The following is a 22,830-nucleotide window of genomic DNA, read 5'->3' as shown; positions in this document are numbered from 1 at the left end:
AACTCCTCTCTCTTGCCTCGGAAACCACGAGACAGACGGAGACGGACCCCCTTGGATGGCACTTCCATCCATCCATTTACGCAAGGAGCATTACTGTATTAAAGAAGCAACTCTGGAATGCTTTATCTATTCGTTTAGGAAGGTATAGAACTGAGGGTAAGTTCTGCTGCTATAGTACCCCTGAACAAAGCAGGGACTTGAACCTGAGGCCTTCAGATTGCAAGGAGCAAGGCGAGGAGAGCCCGAACCCTAACTACGTGCTGCCCCCTGCTCCCCTTTGGTGCACATTCCGATTTATACAGAGAATTTTTTTTTACTGGTCTAATTCAAGCTTTACTGAGATGTAAGCCACTTTGAAGAAAAGCCTCTGCTAAATGAATCAGTGTAAATGTACAAGGCTCTACCTGCAAGGTGAAAGCAGGACTTGAATCAGAAACCACATTATAAGTCCATGTGAGAAAGGCATCAATGGATCATTCATCTGTGAGCAAACAACAACAGTTTTGCATCTTATGTTTTAATTGTCGTTGAAAGACAGGGGAAAAGCCACAAATATCCTTTCAGCAAACACTGAGTTACACGTGCAGTAGGTGTCCTCTCTGTGTGTGTCCCATGGCTGTCCTCCCTCTCACAGTTCAAGCGAGTAGGAGATCATGTCTGGGCACCGCAGCAAAGCTTCCTTCTGCACTCCGATGGGCGTCTGCAGGTCCGACACCTGGAAGTTGAGCACGTCTATGTCGGAGGCTCCGAAGCGCGCCTCCACGTGCACGCGCTCGTACATGCGGAAACGAACCTGCGCGTCACGCATGGCCAGCAGGCTGCGCAGGTAGCGCTGTCGGAGCAGGGAGCGAGCCTGCTGCTCCTCCCGGAGTTCGGGGAGCCCGGCGGCGGCGGCGGCAGCGCCGCCGCGGGTCGAGCGCAGGGCCTGGAACCGGGGGGAGCTGGGGTCGAAGCCCCGGCTGTCGGGATGATCCGGACCTCGTGGAAGACGCAACACAGGGACGGGGGTTTTCATCCTCTCTATGGACACGTCATCGGCCGGGGTGGTTCCAGCGAACACCTGTCAATCAAACCGAGGCAAAATCAAACATACGTGAATGTGCCACATGATCTAGTCACAGCCTCAGTCCGTGTATGGCAAAACAGTCAGTCAGTGTATATATGCGTTTAGTTTATGCTGGAGAGACAGATTTGGCCGACGCCTTCTTTAAGAATCAACATTTCTACACAGACAAATAACCGTAGTTTAAATTAAAGGGGTGTACAAACAATACCTCAGACGCCGTTTCCACTCCTTTCACACTCTTACTAAAGCGCTTTGCGGTTCACTCGAACTTCGCGTCGCTTTTCTTCGGAGGAACTCAGACTCGGGCGGACGGAGCGGCCAGGGCGGACACTGCCCCCTAGCGCAGCGGAATGACTATTGCACCGCACTCCACCGCACTGCAGCGCATTCGTCTCGTCCGCGGATCGCAATAAGTCCACACAGCAAAGTTTCTCATCGACTCGCACACAAAGGGTTTTCTATCATTTACTGTACATTTCATTAATCAGGTGGAACACAAGCTCTTTATTAACCCTGCAACATGTAATGCCTAATGTTTTACATTTTTAGCGCACAGCTGGAGTGAGTCTGTGTTAAAGGAAGTTATGCGGACTGACAAAAGAACGTTGTTTCTTAAACTTGTGACAAAATACCTACATTTCCTAGGTGGGCTCCAGTGCAAAGTAACATACAATGCATTTTGAGTTTTGTGTCATGCCACTATTTACGTTAAAGGATTAAACAAAGACTAGTCTAATGAATCTCCCTCCAAATTTCGTGTTAGTATGTTATCTAGATTTTACAGCAGTGTAATATTATAAATATTTGTATAACAGAGGACCAGTCAATGATACCACTCTATTCGTATATGGAAGTTGTGCTGAATCGTGGAAAATTATTCAGCTTCATTCTGCGAGCAGCCGTGGTGGTGATGCTCGCTGCATTATGCGGACAATCTTTGCAATATGACGTCACTGCAGTTTTATCAAGAGGTGTGTAATTCTCATCGAGGAAGAGAAATCGAAGACGACAGACGTTTTCATTAACAACATAAACAGAAAACATTTGGAAATATATTTTTAAACTGCTCTGGCATGCTGTGTGTGGAAGTTCTGGAAGCTTCCAAAATGTCACAGCCTAATTTTGTATTCTACCTCAGTGATGCGCTCTTTACACACAGATAGGCTATAGGAGGCTTGTGAGATGAATGAGGATATGAAAGATTCCTTGAGTCAGAGTTATGTCAGAGCAAAAGTGTCGGGATAATGATGAAAGCAGAAAGTAAGGAAAGAATTTAAGTAGCTTGGTTTCAGGCTGCCGCGATATTTCCACTCTTAAGCAATGGGAACACATAACACTCTCCCTGGGAAATCACAAAATTTCATAGAAAAACAATGCCGCATGCGAAAGCAATCAGGAATGAACACAGCGCGGGAAGATGAGGCGCTCCCTGGTGGCCGCTGCTGGAACTGCTTTGTTTTGAGAGCAGGACACAAACAGCAGGTGGAAAAAAATTAACATACGAACCCAAAAAACATGAGCCATCCTCGAGATACGCTCATTCGAGTTACGAGAATTGGACTTCACAAGGAGATTCATTGAATTTCTCTGCTTCCTCTTGCCAGGCCTTTTTTCGCATTCATTAGGACCAAATTTGGATTTCGCGCACATTCTGACAGCTGAGCAGCCAGCACGAGGAATCTACATTTACATTTACATTTATTCATTTAGCAGACGCTTTTGTCCAAAGCGACGTACATCTCAGCAAAAGTACAATTTATGCATTACATTAAGAGGAGGAGACACAGCTGCAGACATGTGACTCAACTAAACCTAATTTGTTGCCTACCACTTGCTGCACTGAGGTTCATCATTCAAGTAGGTGCATATAAAACACAGGATAGACAAATCCTGATACTGCCCTACCATTTTTTTTTTTAATAATGTTATAAGAATCTACATTGATATTTATTCATTCAGCAAACACTTTTCTCCAGAGTGACTTACAAAAATTATTAATTAGTATTTAGCTGACATACAATACTGGGTACACTTGCACTGAACTCCCTACAATCATTCAGGGCCTACAGATTTCCAGCTAGGGCCTACAGAATTTGCAGAGCTTATAAAGGATAGAAAAAAAATGAAAAAGGCAGGAAAAAATAGAGAAATGAAGAAAAACACAAGGAAATAAGACTGAGAGAGACATTTAACTAAATCTTCAAAGTTATATTTCAAAGATATAATTCCACTGTAGGCATTTCCTAAGAAAGTTTCTTTCTTCAGCTTGTCTATCTGTTTTATTGTTTGTCATTAGAATAGTTTAAATCATCATGCAAACATCGTATGTGATTATTTGTGTACCTTATTCTTTAAAAAAAAATAAAATTCATAGGAGGTCATCAAGATTCATCTATCCTGCGTTTTATGCACCTAGTCAAGCGATGAACATCGGTGCTTAAAGTGGAAAGTAACAAACTATGTTTACTTAAGAATCACGTGTCTGCAGCCATGTCTCTTTCTCTTAATGTAATGCACAAATTGTATTCTCGCTGAGATGTCCATCACTTTGGAGAAAAGCGTCTGCTAAATGAATAAATGTAAATGTAATGTAAATGTAAAATGATATAATGGTGTTGACATTTCCCCCTTTTTTTTGCTTAAGGCCTGCATACAGTAAAATCAAGCCCTGCAATCACACACACACACACACACATTTTCAGAACCGCTTTTCCCTTACGGGGTCACGGGGAACCAGAGCCTACCCGGCAACACAGGGTGTAAGGCCGGAAGGGGAAGGGGACACACCCAGGACGGGACGCCAGTCTGTCACAAGGCACCCCAAACGGGACTTGAACCCCAGACCCACCGGAGAGCAGGACTGCAGTCCAACCCACTGCGCCACCGCACCCCCCGCCCTGTAATCATTCACACACTTATACAGTAAAGCAGTGTAAGACACACACACATACACAATTTAGATTCCCCAGGTAACCTGAAACGTGTCTGTGGACTGTGGGTGGAAAGCCACAAGAACATGGGGAGATATATTGATATACAGATATACTGCTATTCTTATGGTCTCTTTTTCATATTAATTACAATATGTTTAAATAAACATGATTAGTATTATAAATTGATTTAATTAATTTATTATAAAAGTACAATAAAACAGGTTACACTTCACTCTGAATTACATTTACATTTAGCCTACATTTATTCATTTAGCAGATGCTTTTCTCTGCAGATAAGTGACAGTAGTGCAATGGAGGTGATCATATAGTCAACATTTCTGAAAGCATTAAGTATTTTGCTACATGCTGCAATGTAAAGGCAAAATATACCATTTTAAACGTTTGGTGTGCTAATTTTTAAAGAAGCTTGTTAAATATTACGGTTCTAGTTCTAGGCCGACGATTTGAATGAGTTTTATTGCAGGTTTGAAAAACCCTGTCTCACACCCCACACCCATTCTGACCCTCTCTCCGCGCATCAATTAACACCTCCGGTAACCCCCACCTTCCCCCCTCCTGCACCTTTGATCTGTGAAGAGGAGGTGCGTCGGGTCTTCGTCAAACAGAAGACAAGGAAAGCACCAGGCCCAGACGACGTCTCACCGGCCTGCCTAAAAACCTGTGCTGACCAGCTGGCCCCTATCTTCACAAAGATCTTCAACAGATCACCGGAGCTGTGCGAAGTTCCTTCCTGCTTCAAACGCTCCACCATCATCCCCATTCCAAAGAAACCCAAATCACAGGACTTAATGACTACAGACCTGTGGCCTTAACGTCTGTGGTCATGAAGTCAGTTGAAAGACTGGTGTTGGCCTACCTGAAGGACATCACTGGACCCTTGCTGGACCCCCTGCAGTTTGCTTATTGAGCAAACAGGTCTGTGGATGATGCAGTCAACATGGGACTGCACTACATTCTGCAACATCTGGACAAACCAGGGACTTATGTGAGGATCCTGTTTGTGGACTTCAGCTCGGCCTTCAACACCATCATCCCACAATTCCTCCTGTCCAAATCAACCCAACTCTCTGTGCCCACCTCCATCTGTCGGTGGATCACCAACTTCCTGACAGACAGGCAGCAGCTAGTGAGGGTGAGAAAATGTTCATCCAATACTCGCACGATCAGTACTGGCGCCCCCCAGGGATGTGTGCTCTCCCCACTGCTCTTCTCCCTTTACACCAACGACTGCACCGCTAAAGACCCCTCTGTCAAACTCCTGAAGTTTGCAGACGACACCACACTCATCGGCCTCATCCGGGACGGTGACGAGTCTGCTTACAGATAGGAGGTCCAAGAGCTGGCTGTCTGGTGCAGTCATAACAACCTGGAGCTGAACACACTCAAAACGGTGGAGATGATCGTAGACTTTAGGAGAAACACCTCAGCACTATCCCCACTCACCATCATGAACAGCATTGTGGCAACAGTGGAGTCATTCAGGTTCCTGGGCACCACCATCTCACAGGACCTGAAGTGGGAGCCCCACATAGACTCCATTGTGAAGAAGGTCCAGCAGAGGTTGTACTTCCTTCGCCAGCTGAGGAAGTTCAACCTGCCACAGGAGCTACTGATGCAATTCTACTCCACAGTCATCCAGTCTGTCCTCTGCACCTCTATGACTGTCTGGTTCGGCTCAGCTACAAAATCAGACATCAGAAGACTACAGCGGATAGTTCGGACTGCTGGAAGAATCATCGGCGCACCCCCCCCCCAGCTTTCCAAGAACTGCACTCGTCCAGAGTCAGTAAAAAGGCTAGCAAAATCATTGTAGACCCCTCACATCCAGGCCACTTCCTCTTCGAACCTTTGCCATCTGGCCGGCGCTACATAGCACCGAGCACCAGGACAGCCAGGCATAAGAAAAGTTTCTTTCCTCAGGCCATCTACCTCATGAACAGCTAAATCCCCCTAGAGAGTAAACCAGTGCAATACACAACGCTATTTATATTTATAACTATTTATCACATCATATCTCTTACTCACACTCCGTTGCATTTGTATAGAACATACCTGTACATACATATAATGTCAAGTGACTATTTTTTTGTATTGGGTACTTTATATTTTTCTATATTTTTTATCCTTCATTCACATATTCTATCTTCTCATCTGTGTCTTGTCACTGTCATTCTGTCTGTGCTGTGGAAGTTTCTGTCACCAAGACAAATTCCTTGTATGTGTGAAAATACTTGGCAATAAAGGTCGTTCTGATTCTGATTCTGAGAGATAGCACCACCCTCGTGACGGTAGCCTCGACCAATAGCAGCTCACATATTTAGCATTTCTGCGCAAAGCATTACAGGTTACACGATATTTGTTAGTTATAGAGAGAAATATTACTATCAGTTTATAAAATAAAGGGAAAAACAATGTGACTAACCGTATTACAATATATTTCTCACAATAAGAAAGGCATTTGCGGTTGACTGTTGCCACCATAAAAGAAAAGCAAATACATTTCTCGAGATATTTAAGCGTCCTGTTTGGTAGCTTATGTTGCCCGGATGAGCCTCGGTGGTCCGGGGTGCAGGCTTCAAACCTGTAGCTGCTTAGCGGCAGAGTGGTTCAATTCCACCTTTCGGGCGGAAACTGCATCGAGAAAATTCCGTGGAAAACATCTTGTTTGAAAGCGTAGTAAGAACAGAATATGCCCCTGACTTAGTATTCGTGCAACAATGCTTTTTTTAAACAACTTGCGCAATGACATTTTCGGGAAGAAATGATAAAATCAGAAAAGCACTTTATAATATTTTCTATGTTCTATGTGCTTTGTTACAGGAGTGTTATCGACAGACAGCTCCGCCAACCAATCATGTCGCTCAGTGGCTACACACTAATAATTTCCCGCCAATCCTTAATGCGAGTGGGCGTGTCAATTTAAACGGAAGTACGGCAGCGTGCCCTTGCTGAGCAGTAACGTGAGCGGAAGTTGCCTTGGTGGTATTCTCCAAAATATAGTATTCCGGGTAACTCCATGTTGTGAAATAAATCGGTAAGTTTTCCTGTATTTATTCAGAAGAAGTTATATGAATGTTGTCTTGCACGTTGAAATGGGTTTTTTTGTCTTAAGATCGTAATTCTTTGAGAGATAGCTCTTAAACGAAAAGATACCTAATCACCTAGGCTAGCTTTCTGTAAGCTCACATTTTATTTTAATTAACCAGAACGGTAAACACAGGTTACAGTCATTTACAGTGTATACATGACCTTCCTACGTTGTAATTCGCCTCCTAGACGTTTTTCTCTTGTGGTACAGGCTTGATATCTTCCTCTTTCTTCCTTGTTGTCCCCCAGGCAGGCTGCCCCCCCCCACCCCATCACTCCTGTGAGAAGATGCCTCTACACAAGTACCCCCCTAAACTGTGGAACACGTTAAAGCTCAAGGAGGGCATATATGCCCGCCTACCACAGCACTATCTGCGCTCTCTGCAGGAGACACGGCCACCTACTGCAGTCCACTGGAAGCCACTGGGAGTCAAATACAGACTTAACCCCAAAAGTGGGGTTCGAGAGCGCGTGCAGGATGTTCCCATCCCCATCTACTACCCCCCAGAGTCACAGAGGGGCCTGTGGGGAGGGGAGGGCTGGATCTCAGGGTACCGCTACGCCAACAACGATAAGGTGAGTCCAACTTCTGTTTTATTCACAGCTCTGCTTGTGTCATCCCTGCCTTAGATTGTCTTTTTTTTTTTGTCCTTTTTGTCTAGTCCTAATTGCTATCTAGAGAATTACTTTACAAGTATCCACGCATTGATTTTCCAATAAGCTTGAACAGGTACACTTTCAGTGCTTGCTTTTCATCAGTTTTGTAATTTCTGTCACCAGGATGCTGACTTGAAGCTGAATAAATGTGGCAATCGGCTGAATAAGGCCATTTGTGACTGTGTTTACTGCTGCGTACTTTTTATCCGCAGCTCTCAACGAGGGTGAAGAAGTGCTGGAAGCCTCAGCTTTTTGATCGGTTTCTGTATAGTGAGATTTTAGACCACAAGTTCTGCATCACGGTTACCATGCGCACCCTGGACCTCATTGATGCTGCGTATGGCTTTGACTTCTACATTCTCAAGGTGACTGCCTTTTTCTGAGAACGTTATAATTGTAATGCCTCCGAATAGTGGCGCACTGGTGATTCACAGCTCCTAGACTGTGGGCTGAAATCCAGCTCCTACTGCGTGGAGTTCGTATGTTCCCCATGTTTGTGTAGGTTTCCCCTGGGTTCTCTGGTTTTTTCAGCACGTGTTTCTGGTGAACTACTGGCTCTGAATTGCTCTTACTGTATGTTCGTGTGTGAATGTGTTACATTCCTGTGCTGTAGAGATTGCTGAATGATGAATGAAAGTTCAGTTGTGTATGGTATATCTAGCATTGTAGGTTAACTTGAAAAAACATTAAGTAGTAATAAGTGTTTTATGTATTTTATTACGGGGGCGCGGTGACGCAGTGGGTTGGACTGGGTCCTGCTCTCCAGTGGGGCTGGGGTTCGAGTCCCACTTGGGGTGCCTTGCGACGGACTGGCGTCCTGTCCTGGGTGTGTCCCCTCCCCCTCCAGCCTTACGCCCTGAGTTGCTGGGTTAGGCTCCAGTTTCCCGCGACCCCGTATGGGACAAGCGGTTCAGAAAATGTGTGTGTGTGTGTGTATTTTATTACATTGTGACCTAAAGCTGTTTCTTTTGCTGGAGCTAGCTAGAACATGTTATTACCATAAAAATATTGTTGAAGATATTTGCAGCTCTGGTGATGGTGAAACTTTTTATTTTATTCTAATGTATGCCTTTATAAGCTATAATGTTCGTTGTATCCCTAGATGGCACACAGTTGTGGAACAAGTGTGCTGCTGTCTTCATCCATCACTGGAGTGAGAGAGCAACTGTCTGTGACTCCATGTGTGTTTCCCTCAGACCCCAAAGGAGGACCTGAACTCCAAACTTGGAATGGACTTGAAGCGGGCAATGCTTCTCAGACTGGCTCGCAAAGACACTGAGCTCTACCCTGAGGATCCTGATCGCAGGGAGAGGATCTACAACAAATACAAGGTGGGCAGTTTTTACATAGTGCTCTTAGACAGGTACACAGTGCATTCATAGTTACATGCAGTATAACATCTTGGTTCTCTCATGCTTCTGCTCCTTACCCCCATCCGCATCCCATCATCTCAAGCAGCAGTTTGTGATACCAGAGGAGGAAGCTGAATGGGTTGGGTTGAGTCTCGAGGAGGCTGTGGAGAAGCAGAGACTACTGGAACACAAGGTGGTATTACTAACACTCTTGCATTGCATTCACTCACAGCGATGTACTACATAGCTCACTGGAGCAATTTAGGTAAAGTAGTATGCTCAAGGGAATGGCAGAATGGGATTTTATTTGGGATATGAATGGAAAATCTGCAAGTTACAACTCTGTGGCCGTAACCGTTTTCCTACCTGCTGCCTCTGTAAGAGTAAAGTAGGGTGTTGCATGACCAGACCATATGAAGTAGCCAAGAATGGGAGCCCCCTATAGCTGCCCTGCCAGCACTAATATTCTCCTTTCTTTATCTCCCCACCCAAAGGAGCCAACCCCGCTGTTTTACAAGTGTGTGGAGAACCTTGTGAAGGAGCTATCTGCCCAAAAGCTATCTGAACCTGTGATTGTGGAGAAGAAATGAGGGCCTTTTTATGGAGACTGTGGGTCGTTGGGTGAATTGGGGATGAAAACTGTCCTGCAATTATCCTATTAGTTTTTTTTTTCCTCAAATTTTGCTCAGCCAGACCTGTACAGTTAAATGTAACATCTCTACATGTATACTGAATTCAGGTTTAAAAATAAACTTTCCATGCACCTACTGCTTTGTGTTACTGACCTTGAATGAACATGAAGGTGGAAATGTGTTATTTGCATAAAAACAAGGGTAATGCCTCTGATTTGTGTCTGTGTAGCTCTTAAGAGAATCTGCCATTTTCTTCAGTTGTCATCAATTTTCATTCACATGTGATGGAATATAATCCAGCTAAGAGCCAATCTGAATAACAGGAGTTCACACTAAATGCAGCCTGTGGGGTTGCAGATGTTTAAATCTCTATTCACTTTTGTGGCTAAGTCAGGAAAGTAATAAACTGTCTAATGATAGAAGACGTGGATATGCACTTTATCTACTCAAATTTGTCAATGTACAGGTTTTTTTTTTTACTGTAAGTACGATGTGCTTTGTGGATAATTTCACATCTCACTTTTTTTATGGTTTAAATAGGTAAAGGTGTTGTCTGTCAGCAAAGTGAGGAGTCACAGTCTGACTGAGCAGCAGTGAAGTTCACCATGTAATTGTGTGTTTTGTTTCTTTTGGTACGTTGACTGCTTTAATTTCTTGTTCTAATCTGCCCTGATGTATTTTGTGAACGGTGCTGTAGGTACTCACCTGTACATGTTCGTTCCTGTTGCGTGAAGTAAACTGTCATAGCTGTATACGGCCAAGAGATGTCAGTGCTCACAATGGCACTGGGATCTCAACAGGCATCACCTAGTGTGTCCTCCACACAGCATTTATGAAAACAGAAACGAGCTCTGCATCAAGATCAGCTCAGTCCCGGTTCTTGCACATGTGCCACAGTGTGCGGCAGAAAGGCTTTTTTTTGTTACACGAGTATCGCTGCATAGGCCGAAGAAAGGTTACTGTAAGGCCTTGTCATTATGTCCGTTGTTAAACACTTCATTGTTTCATGCTTCAGAAGGAAGTGTGTGTGTGTGGCATAGTCATGTGTCCTGCCAGCGAAACCCAGCATAGGAAAGTTCACACAGAGATGTGCGTAAGGTCCACGAGATTGCAAGCCACACATGCCTGTTTTTACTCTGGGGGAATGATTGCTTGAACTGTGTTGAGAACTTTCAGGTGGTCCCATTTTGGTTATTATCAGTTGCAGATAGGTGGGTCTTCTGGGAACTCAAACCTGTCTATTACCAGCCCACCTGCCTTTTCAGTCTTTGCCTTTTGCAAAGCAAAAACAATAAATAGAATAGGAGCTCCTTTCATTTTTGGTTTTTGTTCAGCTTGTGGGAAGCTGTCCTTGCTTTCTCTTGTGATTTTGCGGGTTTGTGGCACCCCAGCCCGTGTGTGGGAACTCCCGTGGGTATTAGGAGTCAAGAACAACACGGGTAATGGGACCTTGACCACAGGGGAATACCAGCTACACAGCAGTGCTCCGGACCATAACGTCCTCTTGGAAATACCCTTTCTCAATACCAGCCAGCAGTTGGCTTACTTTGGCACTTGGGTTCAGATCATTATGTTGAAAAATTAATAATCTTACATGAATAATGAATATTTCAAAGAAACTGCAGTGCCAAAGACACAAAGATGTTACAGACAGGGTATGAAGTTCCTGGAAACCATCTGACTTCAGTGCAAACACTTCAGAGATACTAATCTCATTTTTCTGACATCTCTGTGGTTGGAGGAGGGCAAGATTCAGGTTGCCAATGTGAAGTGTTTTCATGCAAGTTGTAGGGTTATCTACTTCTTGAATTAGGAAATAGGAACCAAAGAAATGCTTCCAGCGAAATAGTTTGAAGGCAAACTACTTGAAACTACATACTTCTGCGCTTTGGTATCCATTAACCTGAACTTTATGACGGTGAATATACTGTGCATGTAAAGTTTGACTGATTTTCATCAGAACGGATTAATCAACCGAATCTGCTCTATTGTTATTGCAAAGAAAAGGCTGCTTGTACTGCTAGTAGCCTCAAGCACTGGGCTTTCGCTCATATGGGTGGATGAAATATTTGAGATTCCATGAAGTCATTTTCAGTTCCACTTGCTGTATTTTGTATTGACCTTGGGCATATCCGCTGCGGGCATCCACTCGCACTTATCTTTTGTTCTTGTGAATACCTGCTGATTTGCCAAAATAGCCCGATTCTCTTAGCTATTATGTAACAAGACAATGTTCAAAATGCCCAAGGAGGCCTAGAATGCAGAAGCGATCACCTTACCCGGTGTGAAGGAAAGAAAACAGCCAAAGCCCGAGAATTCCATCTGTCGAGTTTGAGCAGTTCGCCAGTGCCAGGCTGCCAAGTCTCACACCCATGTGTGAGCTCTGCTCACATGCTTTGGGTTCAGCCTTCTCCTCTCCACCTACTTTATAGTCTGTCCCTCACAGAGCAGGATCTACAGAAACTCGGGAGAGCTGAACACTGGCACACATCCCATACGCGGTGTGTACTGTGAGCTGTCTGCTAACTGCAGGCTCATCGGGTTATGTGGCACATTTGGAGGAGCGCACTGCCCACAGTCCTCTAGATGACTGTAGGCATTTCGAGGGCCAACAAGAATGGAAGGACCAAAGTCATGCTCATCATGCAAAGGGAACAGGCAGTCTGTGGTGCCTGGGTTTTCTCCTCACAGAAGGCATTTATTGTCAGGGCCGCTCTTCCAGTGCCCTGGTTCAGAGTCTATCCTGCAAGCTTGGGTCGTGAGGCGGGGCACACGCTCTGTGGGGTGTTAGTCGATCCCGATCACACACATTTGTTCGCTCGCACGTTCAATCACCAGGGGCAATTTAGAGTGCTCAGAGTCTTTGTTATCTCCGACTTCCATGCGATACCACTCATTCGCAGCCAGGTCATCAGGTGTGAATCACAGTGGGAGCTCCTGCAGCATACGTTTGCAGCAGGTGAAGAGTTTAAATAAGTTAACTGTGGTCCAACGCAAACCATACTTTGCATCTCAGATCTGCTTTCCCTTTCCACTTCCACATTTCCATATGAGTGCACATGCTGCAGGTCTATGTTAAAGCCTGCCACCCTTTCTGAGAGGTTTGGGAGGGTGACAGATGGCAAGATAATTTCGCTAGGTGCTTTTGCAAATCTCTTAGGAGATTTGTAACATGGTGAGGTTTAAAAGTGTGCAAAACCATCAGGGAAGCACTGCCGTTACTGTAGCGCAGATAAACTGGTTTATAAAGGTACCTTGGCTATCAGTATAATTGACTTTTCTAAACTTTTTCATTGTATAATAATTCATTATTCTATTCAGCCTTTGTCCTTTCATTTTTTCCAGGGAAAGAAAATTTCATGGTGGTAGTAATGCAGTAGGGGATGTTGTGGTGCAATGGTGCAGCGGGTTTGGCTGGATTCTGCTCTTTGGTGGGTCTGGGGTTCGAGTCCCACTTGCAGTGCCTTGTGATGGACTGGCACCCTGTCTGAGATGTGTCCCTTCCCCCTCCAGCCTGGTGCCCTGTATTGCCAGGTAAGGCTCTGGTTTGCTGTGACCCTGCTCAGGACAAGCAGTTCCAGACAGTGTGTGTGTATATAGTAATACTGTAATATATGGTACAGGTAGTGGAGGTTATACAATTACACACACACACACATTTTCTGAACCGCTCGTCCCATATGGGGTCACGGGGAACCGGAGCCTACCCGGGAACACAGGGCGTAAGGCTGGAGAGAGGGAGGGGACACACCCAGGACGGGACGCCAGGCCGTCGCAAGGCACCCCAAGCAGGACTCGAACCCCAGACCCACCGAAGAGCAGGACTCGGTCCAACCCACTGCGCCACCACACCCCCCTGTTATACAATTACCTACTTTTCAAATTTAATTTGTAATGTGACCACACAACCAGTTGTAGAAATGAGTAATTGAGATGAAATTCCTGTTGAGTAAAGGTGTCTGCATGTACCTGTACATAGCAGTGTATTGTTTTTAACCACACAGAAGGCTGATTCTATTCGACATTGTGCTCAGAACCAGGCTTGTGTAAAAGTTGTGGCTTTTTCTTGTAACCACACGAACTGAAGGCCATGTTTTATTCTCAGAATTCACCTCCCAGCAAGACAGGTCTTTGTTCAAGGTAGCTTGAAAAAGAAACCATCTGATTTCCAGGAATGGAACAGTAACACTGCAGGGCTATTAACCTATTCTCCTTGTCTCTTCTCTTTGCTCCGTTTATTTGTTTCTTCGGTAACTTTCAGCAGACGCTTTAACAGCAGCCTCATGGTTGATGCGGGAATCCAGAATGAGTCATAATCCACACCTCCTTATTAATATATGAAGGAGCTGTCACTTTGCAGTTTGAGGTATCTGTTCATGCAATAAAAACCCAAACATGAAAATGAAAGTATTGTTTATTTTTGATGCTTGTTATCTTTTGACATGTTGAAAGGTACTGGTAAAATTCTGTTACTTCATATTTAAAAAAGCAGCCTGACAAAAGGCCATGTGTTGCTGTGGTATGCAATGGGATCCTGTACAGGTGCAGGAAAGTCCCTCTAACCAGTTGATCAGGTCCAAGACCTCACCTGACCTCCAGAACCCCAAACACACTCTCATAAGCATCTCAGACTGGAAGCCAACTTTACTGTAAGTGACATGGAACAAGACTTCTCAGGCTTCTGTTGGGCAAGACCTGCAAAAAAATTTTGTAAATTCCAATGTGAATTAATTTTTAAAAAGTTTATGAATACAGTCAGCCGGGCGGCACAACACGAAGCACTTTTTGACTGGATTGGTGATTAAAGTGACCTTACTTTTTCTATGTGAATGAGTGACTGTGTGTATGATTGCTCTGTGATGGACTGGCATCCAGTCCAGGGTATATCTTGTATCGCGCCTTGTTCCTCCAGCATAGACTTTGGACCACAGTGACCATCCACTGGACAAGTAGTTACTGATAATCAGTGGATGGATGGATGGATGGATGGATGGATGGATGGATGGATGCATGGATGGATGGATGGATGGATGCATGGATGTTTAATCCTTTGCAGTTAAAAGCAAATATTTCTGAAGGTTGACTTTTTTCAGTTTTGCAGTGCTTTACGTTCAAAGACAGGAATCACCTTGTGGCCACACTCTTATTGATGAGTATTAAGATATTTACCAAGAAGTGAGAATATTAACAGTGACGCACAATGCATAGAAGCTACTTTCAGTCTTAGTGACTAGTCACAGATAAAACTTATTTTGACTGAAAACGGCATTTTGGGAGAACAAGTGACATTTTATATGTCCCTTGCTTATAAGTACTTTCGGTGAATGTGTGGTTTTTCTAGTTTAGCTAAATTTTAGTATTACATATGGAAGTCATATGACCCATTAGGAAGTCTTTTTCAGTGTAAAGTGGTTTTTGATGGTTTCCATTAGTTGTGCACTGTGATTTTTTCACATTGCACTACATTCTTTTGTAGGTTTAATAGACTTTTGGGGGGCATATTTCTATTTATTCCCTCTGGTCTTATAATAATTCATGTTTTGCTCGCTTGTGATTTATTGGTGTCTTAATGTTATTTCAGTTTAAATCGGAGACATCAAACCCATTTTTCCCCACATCAAATTTGTCTAATGGAAACTCCATATTGTAAACCAGAAAATTTTCAAGGAAAGCATGTCAATTTCCTCTACACAATCAAAACCATTACAGATCATTTTCTATTGATTTTCGTTGCAGAGTCACTTGAGAATCACTGGTTCGGTGGTTCTCATCAGTTCGTCTTTGCAACTCTATCATCTGAATAGTTTTAAGAAAGGCTTTTGACAAAAATAAAAAAAAAACGAAAACTAGGCTTACTAGTGATGTCCCTGCTACTGGGCCCCATTAATTTTTTTTTCCCTCCTTTTTTTGCGATTAATTGATTTTTGTGCCGACCTGGTGCAGCCGACTTCAGTGTATGTGCCAGTCTTCACAGTGATAGAAAGACCCACTGGTGTAGCATTGACATCACACTCCTCCGCTCTGGGATGGCAATGAAGTGAAAAAAGGAATAAATCCAAGAGGAAATTCCCACCTTGGGTTTATTAACGCATAGACACTAGGCGGCACTCGAGAGTCCTGTGGAAATGCTTTGTCATAGTAGGCCTCACCCCTTTAATGCACTATGTTCAGTTATTTATTCCTAAAATCAGGGGTGGGGGGTGATTTTCTGGAGAAAACTTTCATGTTATTGTGCGGTTGCTTTTTCATTTCCACATCATCATTCGCTGTGGAGCAATAGGAATGCAAAGCTTTGTAAAGCTGTGAAATGAACATGTTTGCTAATATGTACACGGACAAATGGACAGCGTCAGATGAAATTCTGGAGAGTTTATATGGCCCTTCCATGTTCAAAATGCACAACCTGTAGAATTAGGAAGGCATGAGGGGATGGCGGATTGTCCTGTTGCCTCATAGTGACTGGATGGGACGACTGGATATGAGTTCAATCCCTGCTCAGTCTGTGTGGAGTTTGTATGGGTTTCCTCCAGCAGCCAGAGATATGTGTCTGATCTCAGGTTAACTGGTAACTCTAAATTGCCCTTAGTGTGAGTATGTGTTGTATTGCTCTGATGTATTAATGGGTGAGTGGTTGTGGGCAGTTTACTGCAGTAAATAGTACAATGTAAGTTGCCTTGATGAAGGCGTTTGCTAAATCACTTTGAAATAGCATATATTGAATGAATAAATTAAACTCACTAATTTTTTTAAGGTAATTTACTCAAAAATTAAATTACCCAAGATAATTTAGAACTGCTGAGTTTACCATGTAAACGTCACATATTCATCGTACATTTACTGAAAATGAGTGTGATTTTTCTACTGTACCAAGAGTATATGATGTGCCTTTACACTTGCACTTGCACATATTTGCTGGATTGTCACGAAACGGGTGTTTTTTTAAGTTTTTTTCCCCATAAACATTGAATAAACAGTTATTACATATAATTTGTTATTGAATTGAAATGGACAGCTGTAATGAATTTACCGTTGAATTTTCACAACATATACCGTATCAGACAACACAGAAATAGATATCAGCTTTATGTATCAGATCCTGTGAGGTTTCCATTTTGTGTATGTGGGTTTTTTCTATGCACTTTTTCAGTCCTCTGATTGGGGCAGTTGCACCAAAAGGCCTTGCAGATAGCAATCTAATAACAGTAATTTCTGCGTGAGAACGTGTAGCCAGATTGGACTGTATTTCAAAATACTCTCTCAGTTATTCATCAAGGTCATATTCAGGTAGTCTATCGGGATGTACTTTTTTTGACTGGCCACAAGCATTTCCTACACGTGTATTTTAAATATGTACCCTGATTTTCCTTACGTTGTCTTGTTACCCTAGTTTTTTCTTTATTTAGTTCAAACCTTTCTCTTTAGTTCAAAGCTGAACTCACAGATTATTATTTACAGACAAGAAGCAACAACGACATAGGAGCATTTATCTGTAGCCTTGGTACAGTGTAACTGGCAGGAAGCTGCAAGCTTGCACAGCTTCAGAGAAAAAGTTAAATGCAAGGCTTGTTACAGAGTTATGTAATTAATGTTGTGGTCAGTGCACAATCCACAGAGTGTTTTAGGTATGACTACATGTTAGGAATGCAAGTCGTGTTTGACCAAAAGTCTTCCGACAACTGCAGAAAAAAAAAAAAAGAGGTTTTTTCTTGAGGATTTTCCAGAAATTATGATAGAGCGAGAAAGGTGGGGAAGCAGGGTGAAAGGCAAACAACACACTGCCTTTTTTCCTGTAAGTATGTGCGCTACAGAAGTATACCTATGGACACTGTGAATCATTCATTATGGAAGTGGGGGGATTTCAAAATCTGGTGAAGGACCACTATGGCATTAACTGTTAAAAGCCTAAGCTGAAAAAACAAATGTTGTCGTTAAGTCTCCGGGAAAGTTGTGCTGGATGGTACTGCATTTTACCTTTCTGTGAAAATGACACCTGACCATGTTCTTTGTGAGTGTGTGTGTGTGGGGGGGTGGTGAGAGTGTGTGTCTTTGTGATTATGCTGTGTGTATGTGTGTTTGAGTGCTGGTCACTCTGTATCTCCACTACAGCTATTCATGAGTAGTAACCTTTGTCAATGGCAACTTAATAAATGGATATTTACTAGAGCATAGGATAATTCGTAGTCTTTTGATGTTAGCAATTACGTAAATAATATCACTAAAGGCCACAGTTTAAACCAACAGTGTTTACTTTGTTGCTTAGTTGACCCTTTTATGAGTCAACTCACATTAATGATAAGACCCATTTTTTACAGCTCAGGATTCCACTCCAGCTATTTATGAGTAGTGCCGATCACCAGAGTACTACAGCTATAGCAGGGAATACAACTTAAACAGCAGTCTTCCCAGTATAAGTCTCTGTCTTTAACAACTACACCACTGACCGCCCTCTTTGTGCTAAAAACTAAAGGATCTATTATTATTTAGCTGATGCATTTCTCCAAACCAGCTTATGATTACTTATCCATTTATACACTTGAGTAATTTAGGTTAAATACCTTGCTTAAGGGTATTACAGCTACAAGGGGGATTTGAACTTGCAACCTTTGGGTCTAAAGGCAATGTCACTTCACTACCAGCTGACCCCGTAAGTATGAGAAACACACTAGCTGATGTCCCAGTGTAGTCTAATATATTACCTAATTTATTACCATATTATATATAATAAATATTGTAATTGGCACTGATGTTGTGAAGAAGTCAGGTGATATATATAGGAAATAGTATTTTTAGCTCTCAGGCAGCTTCAAATGGGTTTCAAGAAGATTGGTTCTGTTTTTATTTGTAGAATCATGTTGAAGTCAAAAATTGATATCTTTTTTCATCTTTTTGAACTCAAGCAACATTTTCAGTGGTCTGTGATTTGTTGGTAATTAAAGGCTTCAATTTAATAATTCAGCAAAGAAACTCCACTAGAGACAGAATAAAATAACTGAAGAAAAAGTATAATCAATAACTGGCCCAGACTCTTTTACATTTTTATATTATCTGAAAGTTCTTGAGCACTGTTGATCTTACAAAACTCAGGGAAGTTTTTATTTATTATCTTTTTCAGCCTGTAAAACTCTTAGAGGTGATGTTATGAGGCGCTTTTTCCTCTCCTTGTCAATCATGTGACTGATACTTTACATAATATTTGGCTAAACCCAAATCTACCATCTAAGCTTGTTCTAAAAATGTGGTTGATATTTATTCCAAGGCAATTTCTATTTTCTGGCAGCATTTTGCTCATTGTTTGGCTTTGGTACTCAATAATACTTCCATTTTTTTCTCTGTGACCGAAATGATTCATGCATTTTTTTCTTCTCATTCCCACTGAACCTTTCCCGTCACTTTTCAAGGCTACGCTGATACACCAGCTACTGTGTTTTGCATTGGTTTAGTGCAAACAAATTGACCGCAGATGCCAAACTTGCCCAACTGCCCCTCCATCACTTGAAAAACAAACAGGCTCCGGGACGAAGGCACCATCAAACGATCCTCAAGTAGCATCAAATTCACATGTTTGTTTCACTTCCCATGGCAGGTTCATGACACGTACGTGTTGACATTTGAGTGCTAAATGAGTGTTGCTCGACAATACTTTGAAACATTAAGCTTCCTCATTCCAGTGGGTTGGAAGCTATGGAGGTTAATTCCTTTTTTCTTTAGTCAGTGCAGCTTTTGTGGGAAACTGTTTTTTCCACTTGCTCCACTGACATGAATTACAGCAGCACATTCTGCTAACACAGCTTGCTTTGCCCGGCACCTATCGGAGAACAAAGTAAACAGTCATAACGGTGCTAAACCAAGTCATTTTTACTGAAGTACAATTCAAGTCTGATTACGACGAATTTCATCCAGAAAACTCAAGAGATCTGTCTATCTTATTGAATTTCTGCTGTTATTCTGGGTTCTACTGTTGATGTACATCTGTGGTTAGAAACTATGCTTTATGTATACGTGACAACTATATGCGCAGCTTTGCGGGTGCATGTGTACATGTGTACTTGTATGTTTTTTGGCGGAAGGCATATTTTATGTGTTTGGGTGTATGTGATGGTAGTGTTTGGTTATTCTTCTCTGTCTGGCAGCTCTCCTGCTGTCGGAGTTTCCCCGCCACTTGAAACTGAGCATTTTCCAGTATTGGTCAATAACAGAGTAGGAGTCATACCAGCTGCAGGTCATCATCACTCACTCAGCATAAAATGGACAAGATTTCCTCTGTCTGCCATGAAGTGATAAATGGTCACGGTCCAGTGCCAGTTCTCTGTTCACAGGAAAAGTACACCTCCTGTAAATAATGCTCTTGTTTCCCAATCGCACACCAGCCGCCACAAATCTCCACGGGGCAGTTGACTTCTAGGGTGACTTCACAGAAAGTTTACCCTGGTCAGTGACCCGTGCTGCCATCGCAGTGGCCCTTACATGTGTGCTCTTCGGCGGTTTTGAAAGAAAAATGAGGCCACATGTTGACGTAGAGTCCAAGTTTTCCCTTCTTATGAATGGAACTGTTTCATAACACTTGGCTACTTTTCTCAGACAGCAGCATCACAGACATGAACAACATACAGAAGAGTTTTAGAAACAGATCATGCAGCACGAAATGTTTTTGTGTTTATTAGGTGTGAGGAGTGATTTTTACCCATTCAATAAATAAAGCATGATGTGCAAAATCTGGGACCTAAATTAAATTAAATGTAACTGTATAACGGAGCTTTTCATTACTGGCTCTCGGAATCTATAGTTTTACATGCAGTCAGTTGTACCAGATAAGAACAGCTCTCTGAATCACTAAGTATCGGAAGGATTGAAATGATTTTAAACATCCACTCATGACAATGGTTTCTCAATATCGCATTAGTCATTCACCATTTCCATCCTATGCTCATTATCAATCAGTAAAATTGACAGCCCATGTGTCAGTTTTTGTTTTACATTCTAATGTCAAGCTCTGCTGTATGTGTTTCATAAGAGTACACTGTTGCGATTTCTTTAAAAATTCTTTCTTTAAAATTACATTTAAAAACGTTACTTAGAACAAATGCCATCATTTTTCCAGTTTTTTTTCTCCTCTCCATATTGGTATGAGATTCCAGTATCAGAATCAGTCCAGTATGATTTCATGTGTACAAGGAGGCTGACAGATATTCACAGCCATACCAAGGCCATCTTCTCATACTGCTAGTTACCAGTAAGAATGAGTTGCTATCCTGTAGCCCTGGCAACCAGAGACTCAAACGCACCTGTCAGATCAGCAAAGCCATACCATACAAGTGCTCACATAACTTCACCGACCAGTCCCTCTCTCACAGGAGAAGTGTTACTTCGTTCCACAGACTGCCACGCTGTTTCTCCTTCACTATGACGTATCACACAGCCCAGATGTCTAAAACCACATTTTAACCGACTGCTGCTCAGAAGGCATTACCCACAGACCAGAGATTTGGCATTACATTTACATTTTATTCACTTAGCAGATGCTTTTCTCCAAAGCAGCTTACATTGGATACTATGTAGTGTTATCAGCCCACACACTTTATTCACCAAGGTGACTTACACTGCTAGATACACTACTTACAATGGGTCATTCATCCATACATCAGTGGAACACACTCTCTCTGTCACTCACACACTATGGGGGAACCTGAACAGTATATCTTTGGACTGTGGGAGGAAACCCATATAGACACAGGGAGAACATGCAAACTCAACACAGACTGAGCAGGGATCAAACCCATGTTCTCTTGCACTACCCAGGCACTGTGAGACAGCAGCGCTACTTGCTGTGCCACTGCGCCACCCATCTATTATGTTCCAGTAACCGCCTACCCCATTGTGGTCACAGTGATTTGGGGTTTATGTGAAGAAACTTGGAGTATAAGTCGGGAAATAAGAAGGACCAGGTGCCACATAGGTCTTACTCACCTACACATACTCCCACAGCAGGGATAAGTTAGGGCAATTAATGAGAAATGTCTTAGGATTACAGGACAACACCAAACTCACATCCCTGGAGCACTGAGGCAACAGTGAGCGATCTTGCTCTCCCGTATTTGGTATTGGGGTCATTTTTTGAGAGTTTACTGACCACAAAGTGATTATTATAACAGTATGTATTAGTGGCAGCCATCCATCAGTTTTCATTAACTGCTTGTCCTCAGCAGGGACGCACCAGTGCGGAGCCTATCCTGGAATCACAGGGCACCAGTCCATTACACTATTAGTGGCATCATTTCCTTATAATACTCTCCAGACCCTCTAAAATGCACAAAAATCATTGAAGTTCTATTCCGCGGCATTCTTAGTTCATTCTTAATTTGTCAAGAATAATAATTTATGGGTGGGGGGCGTAGTGGAGCAGTGGGTTGGACCACAGTCCTGCTCTCCAGTGTTTCTGGGGTTCGAGTCCCGCTTGGGGTACCTTGCGACGGATTGGCGTCCCGTCCTGGGTGTGTCCCCTCCCCCTCTGGCCTTATGCCCTGTGTTACCGGGTAGGCTCTGGTTCCCCGTGACCCTGTATGGGACAGGCTGTTCTGAAAGTGTGTGTGTGTGTGTGTGTGTGTGTGTGTGTGTGTGTGTGTGTGTGTGTGTGTGTGTGTGTGTGTGTGTGTGGTCTTTATAATGTGCATGTGCATGTGCTTGTACAACCTAAAGAACTGACACACAGAGAGTCTGAAACCACTCGCCACGAGGCAAACCAGAGCCTAACCCGGCAACACAGGACGCAGGGCTCTGGTCGGGATGCCAGTCCACCGCAAGGCACCTTGAGCAGGACTCAAACCCCAGACCTGCCAGAAAGCAGGCCCCAACCAAACCTGCTGCACCCCCCTTAAAAAAAGCCAGATGAGGATTAAATTCCTACTCTGGTGAGCTGCTGACAAAGAGCAGCACTTTAACAGTTGCAGTTGTGAGTGTGTTCTTTGCGGGTTCTGGTGGTGAAGACCTCACAGAAATGTACTCACAATTTCGTCAGATGGGATTCACTCTCAGTCAGAACGGGGCAGTAGCAAAGTAACAGCACGTGAACTGCCACACAACACTGA

The 22,830-nt window shown here is 43.2% G+C and overlaps 2 protein-coding genes across 3 annotated transcripts; one reads left to right on the top strand and one right to left on the bottom strand.

Moving 5' to 3' along the window:
* Positions 1–266: 266 nt before the first annotated feature.
* On the bottom strand, positions 267–1,375 carry gemin7 (gem (nuclear organelle) associated protein 7). Its single transcript, XM_018748580.2, has 2 exons — positions 1,275–1,375; positions 267–1,060 (listed from the first exon to the last, which is right to left on the bottom strand). The coding sequence occupies exon 2, from the start codon at positions 1,013–1,015 to the stop codon at positions 629–631; it is 387 nt and encodes a 128-aa protein (XP_018604096.2). The 5' UTR covers positions 1,016–1,060; positions 1,275–1,375; the 3' UTR covers positions 267–628.
* A 5,545-nt stretch (positions 1,376–6,920) lies between these two features.
* Positions 6,921–10,037, top strand: mrpl28 (mitochondrial ribosomal protein L28). Of its 2 annotated transcripts, none has more exons than XM_018748551.1 (6): positions 6,921–7,054; positions 7,357–7,683; positions 7,977–8,129; positions 8,961–9,095; positions 9,220–9,309; positions 9,611–10,037. In XM_018748551.1, exons 2-6 carry the CDS (start codon positions 7,396–7,398, stop codon positions 9,704–9,706), a joined length of 762 nt encoding a protein of 253 aa, XP_018604067.1. In that variant the 5' UTR covers positions 6,921–7,054; positions 7,357–7,395; the 3' UTR covers positions 9,707–10,037. The 2 variants fall into 2 exon arrangements, with proteins under 2 accessions (XP_018604067.1, XP_018604068.1); XM_018748552.1 differs by having other exon boundaries at positions 6,937–7,054; positions 9,223–9,309; positions 9,611–10,033.
* The last annotated feature ends 12,793 nt before the right edge of the window (positions 10,038–22,830 follow it).

The sequence above is a fragment of the Scleropages formosus genome, chromosome 10 (genome assembly GCF_900964775.1).
Source record: "Scleropages formosus chromosome 10, fSclFor1.1, whole genome shotgun sequence".
Lineage (NCBI taxonomy): Eukaryota > Metazoa > Chordata > Actinopteri > Osteoglossiformes > Osteoglossidae > Scleropages > Scleropages formosus.
Note: the sequence above shows the minus strand (reverse complement) of the source record. Positions and strands in the feature narration are given on the sequence as shown.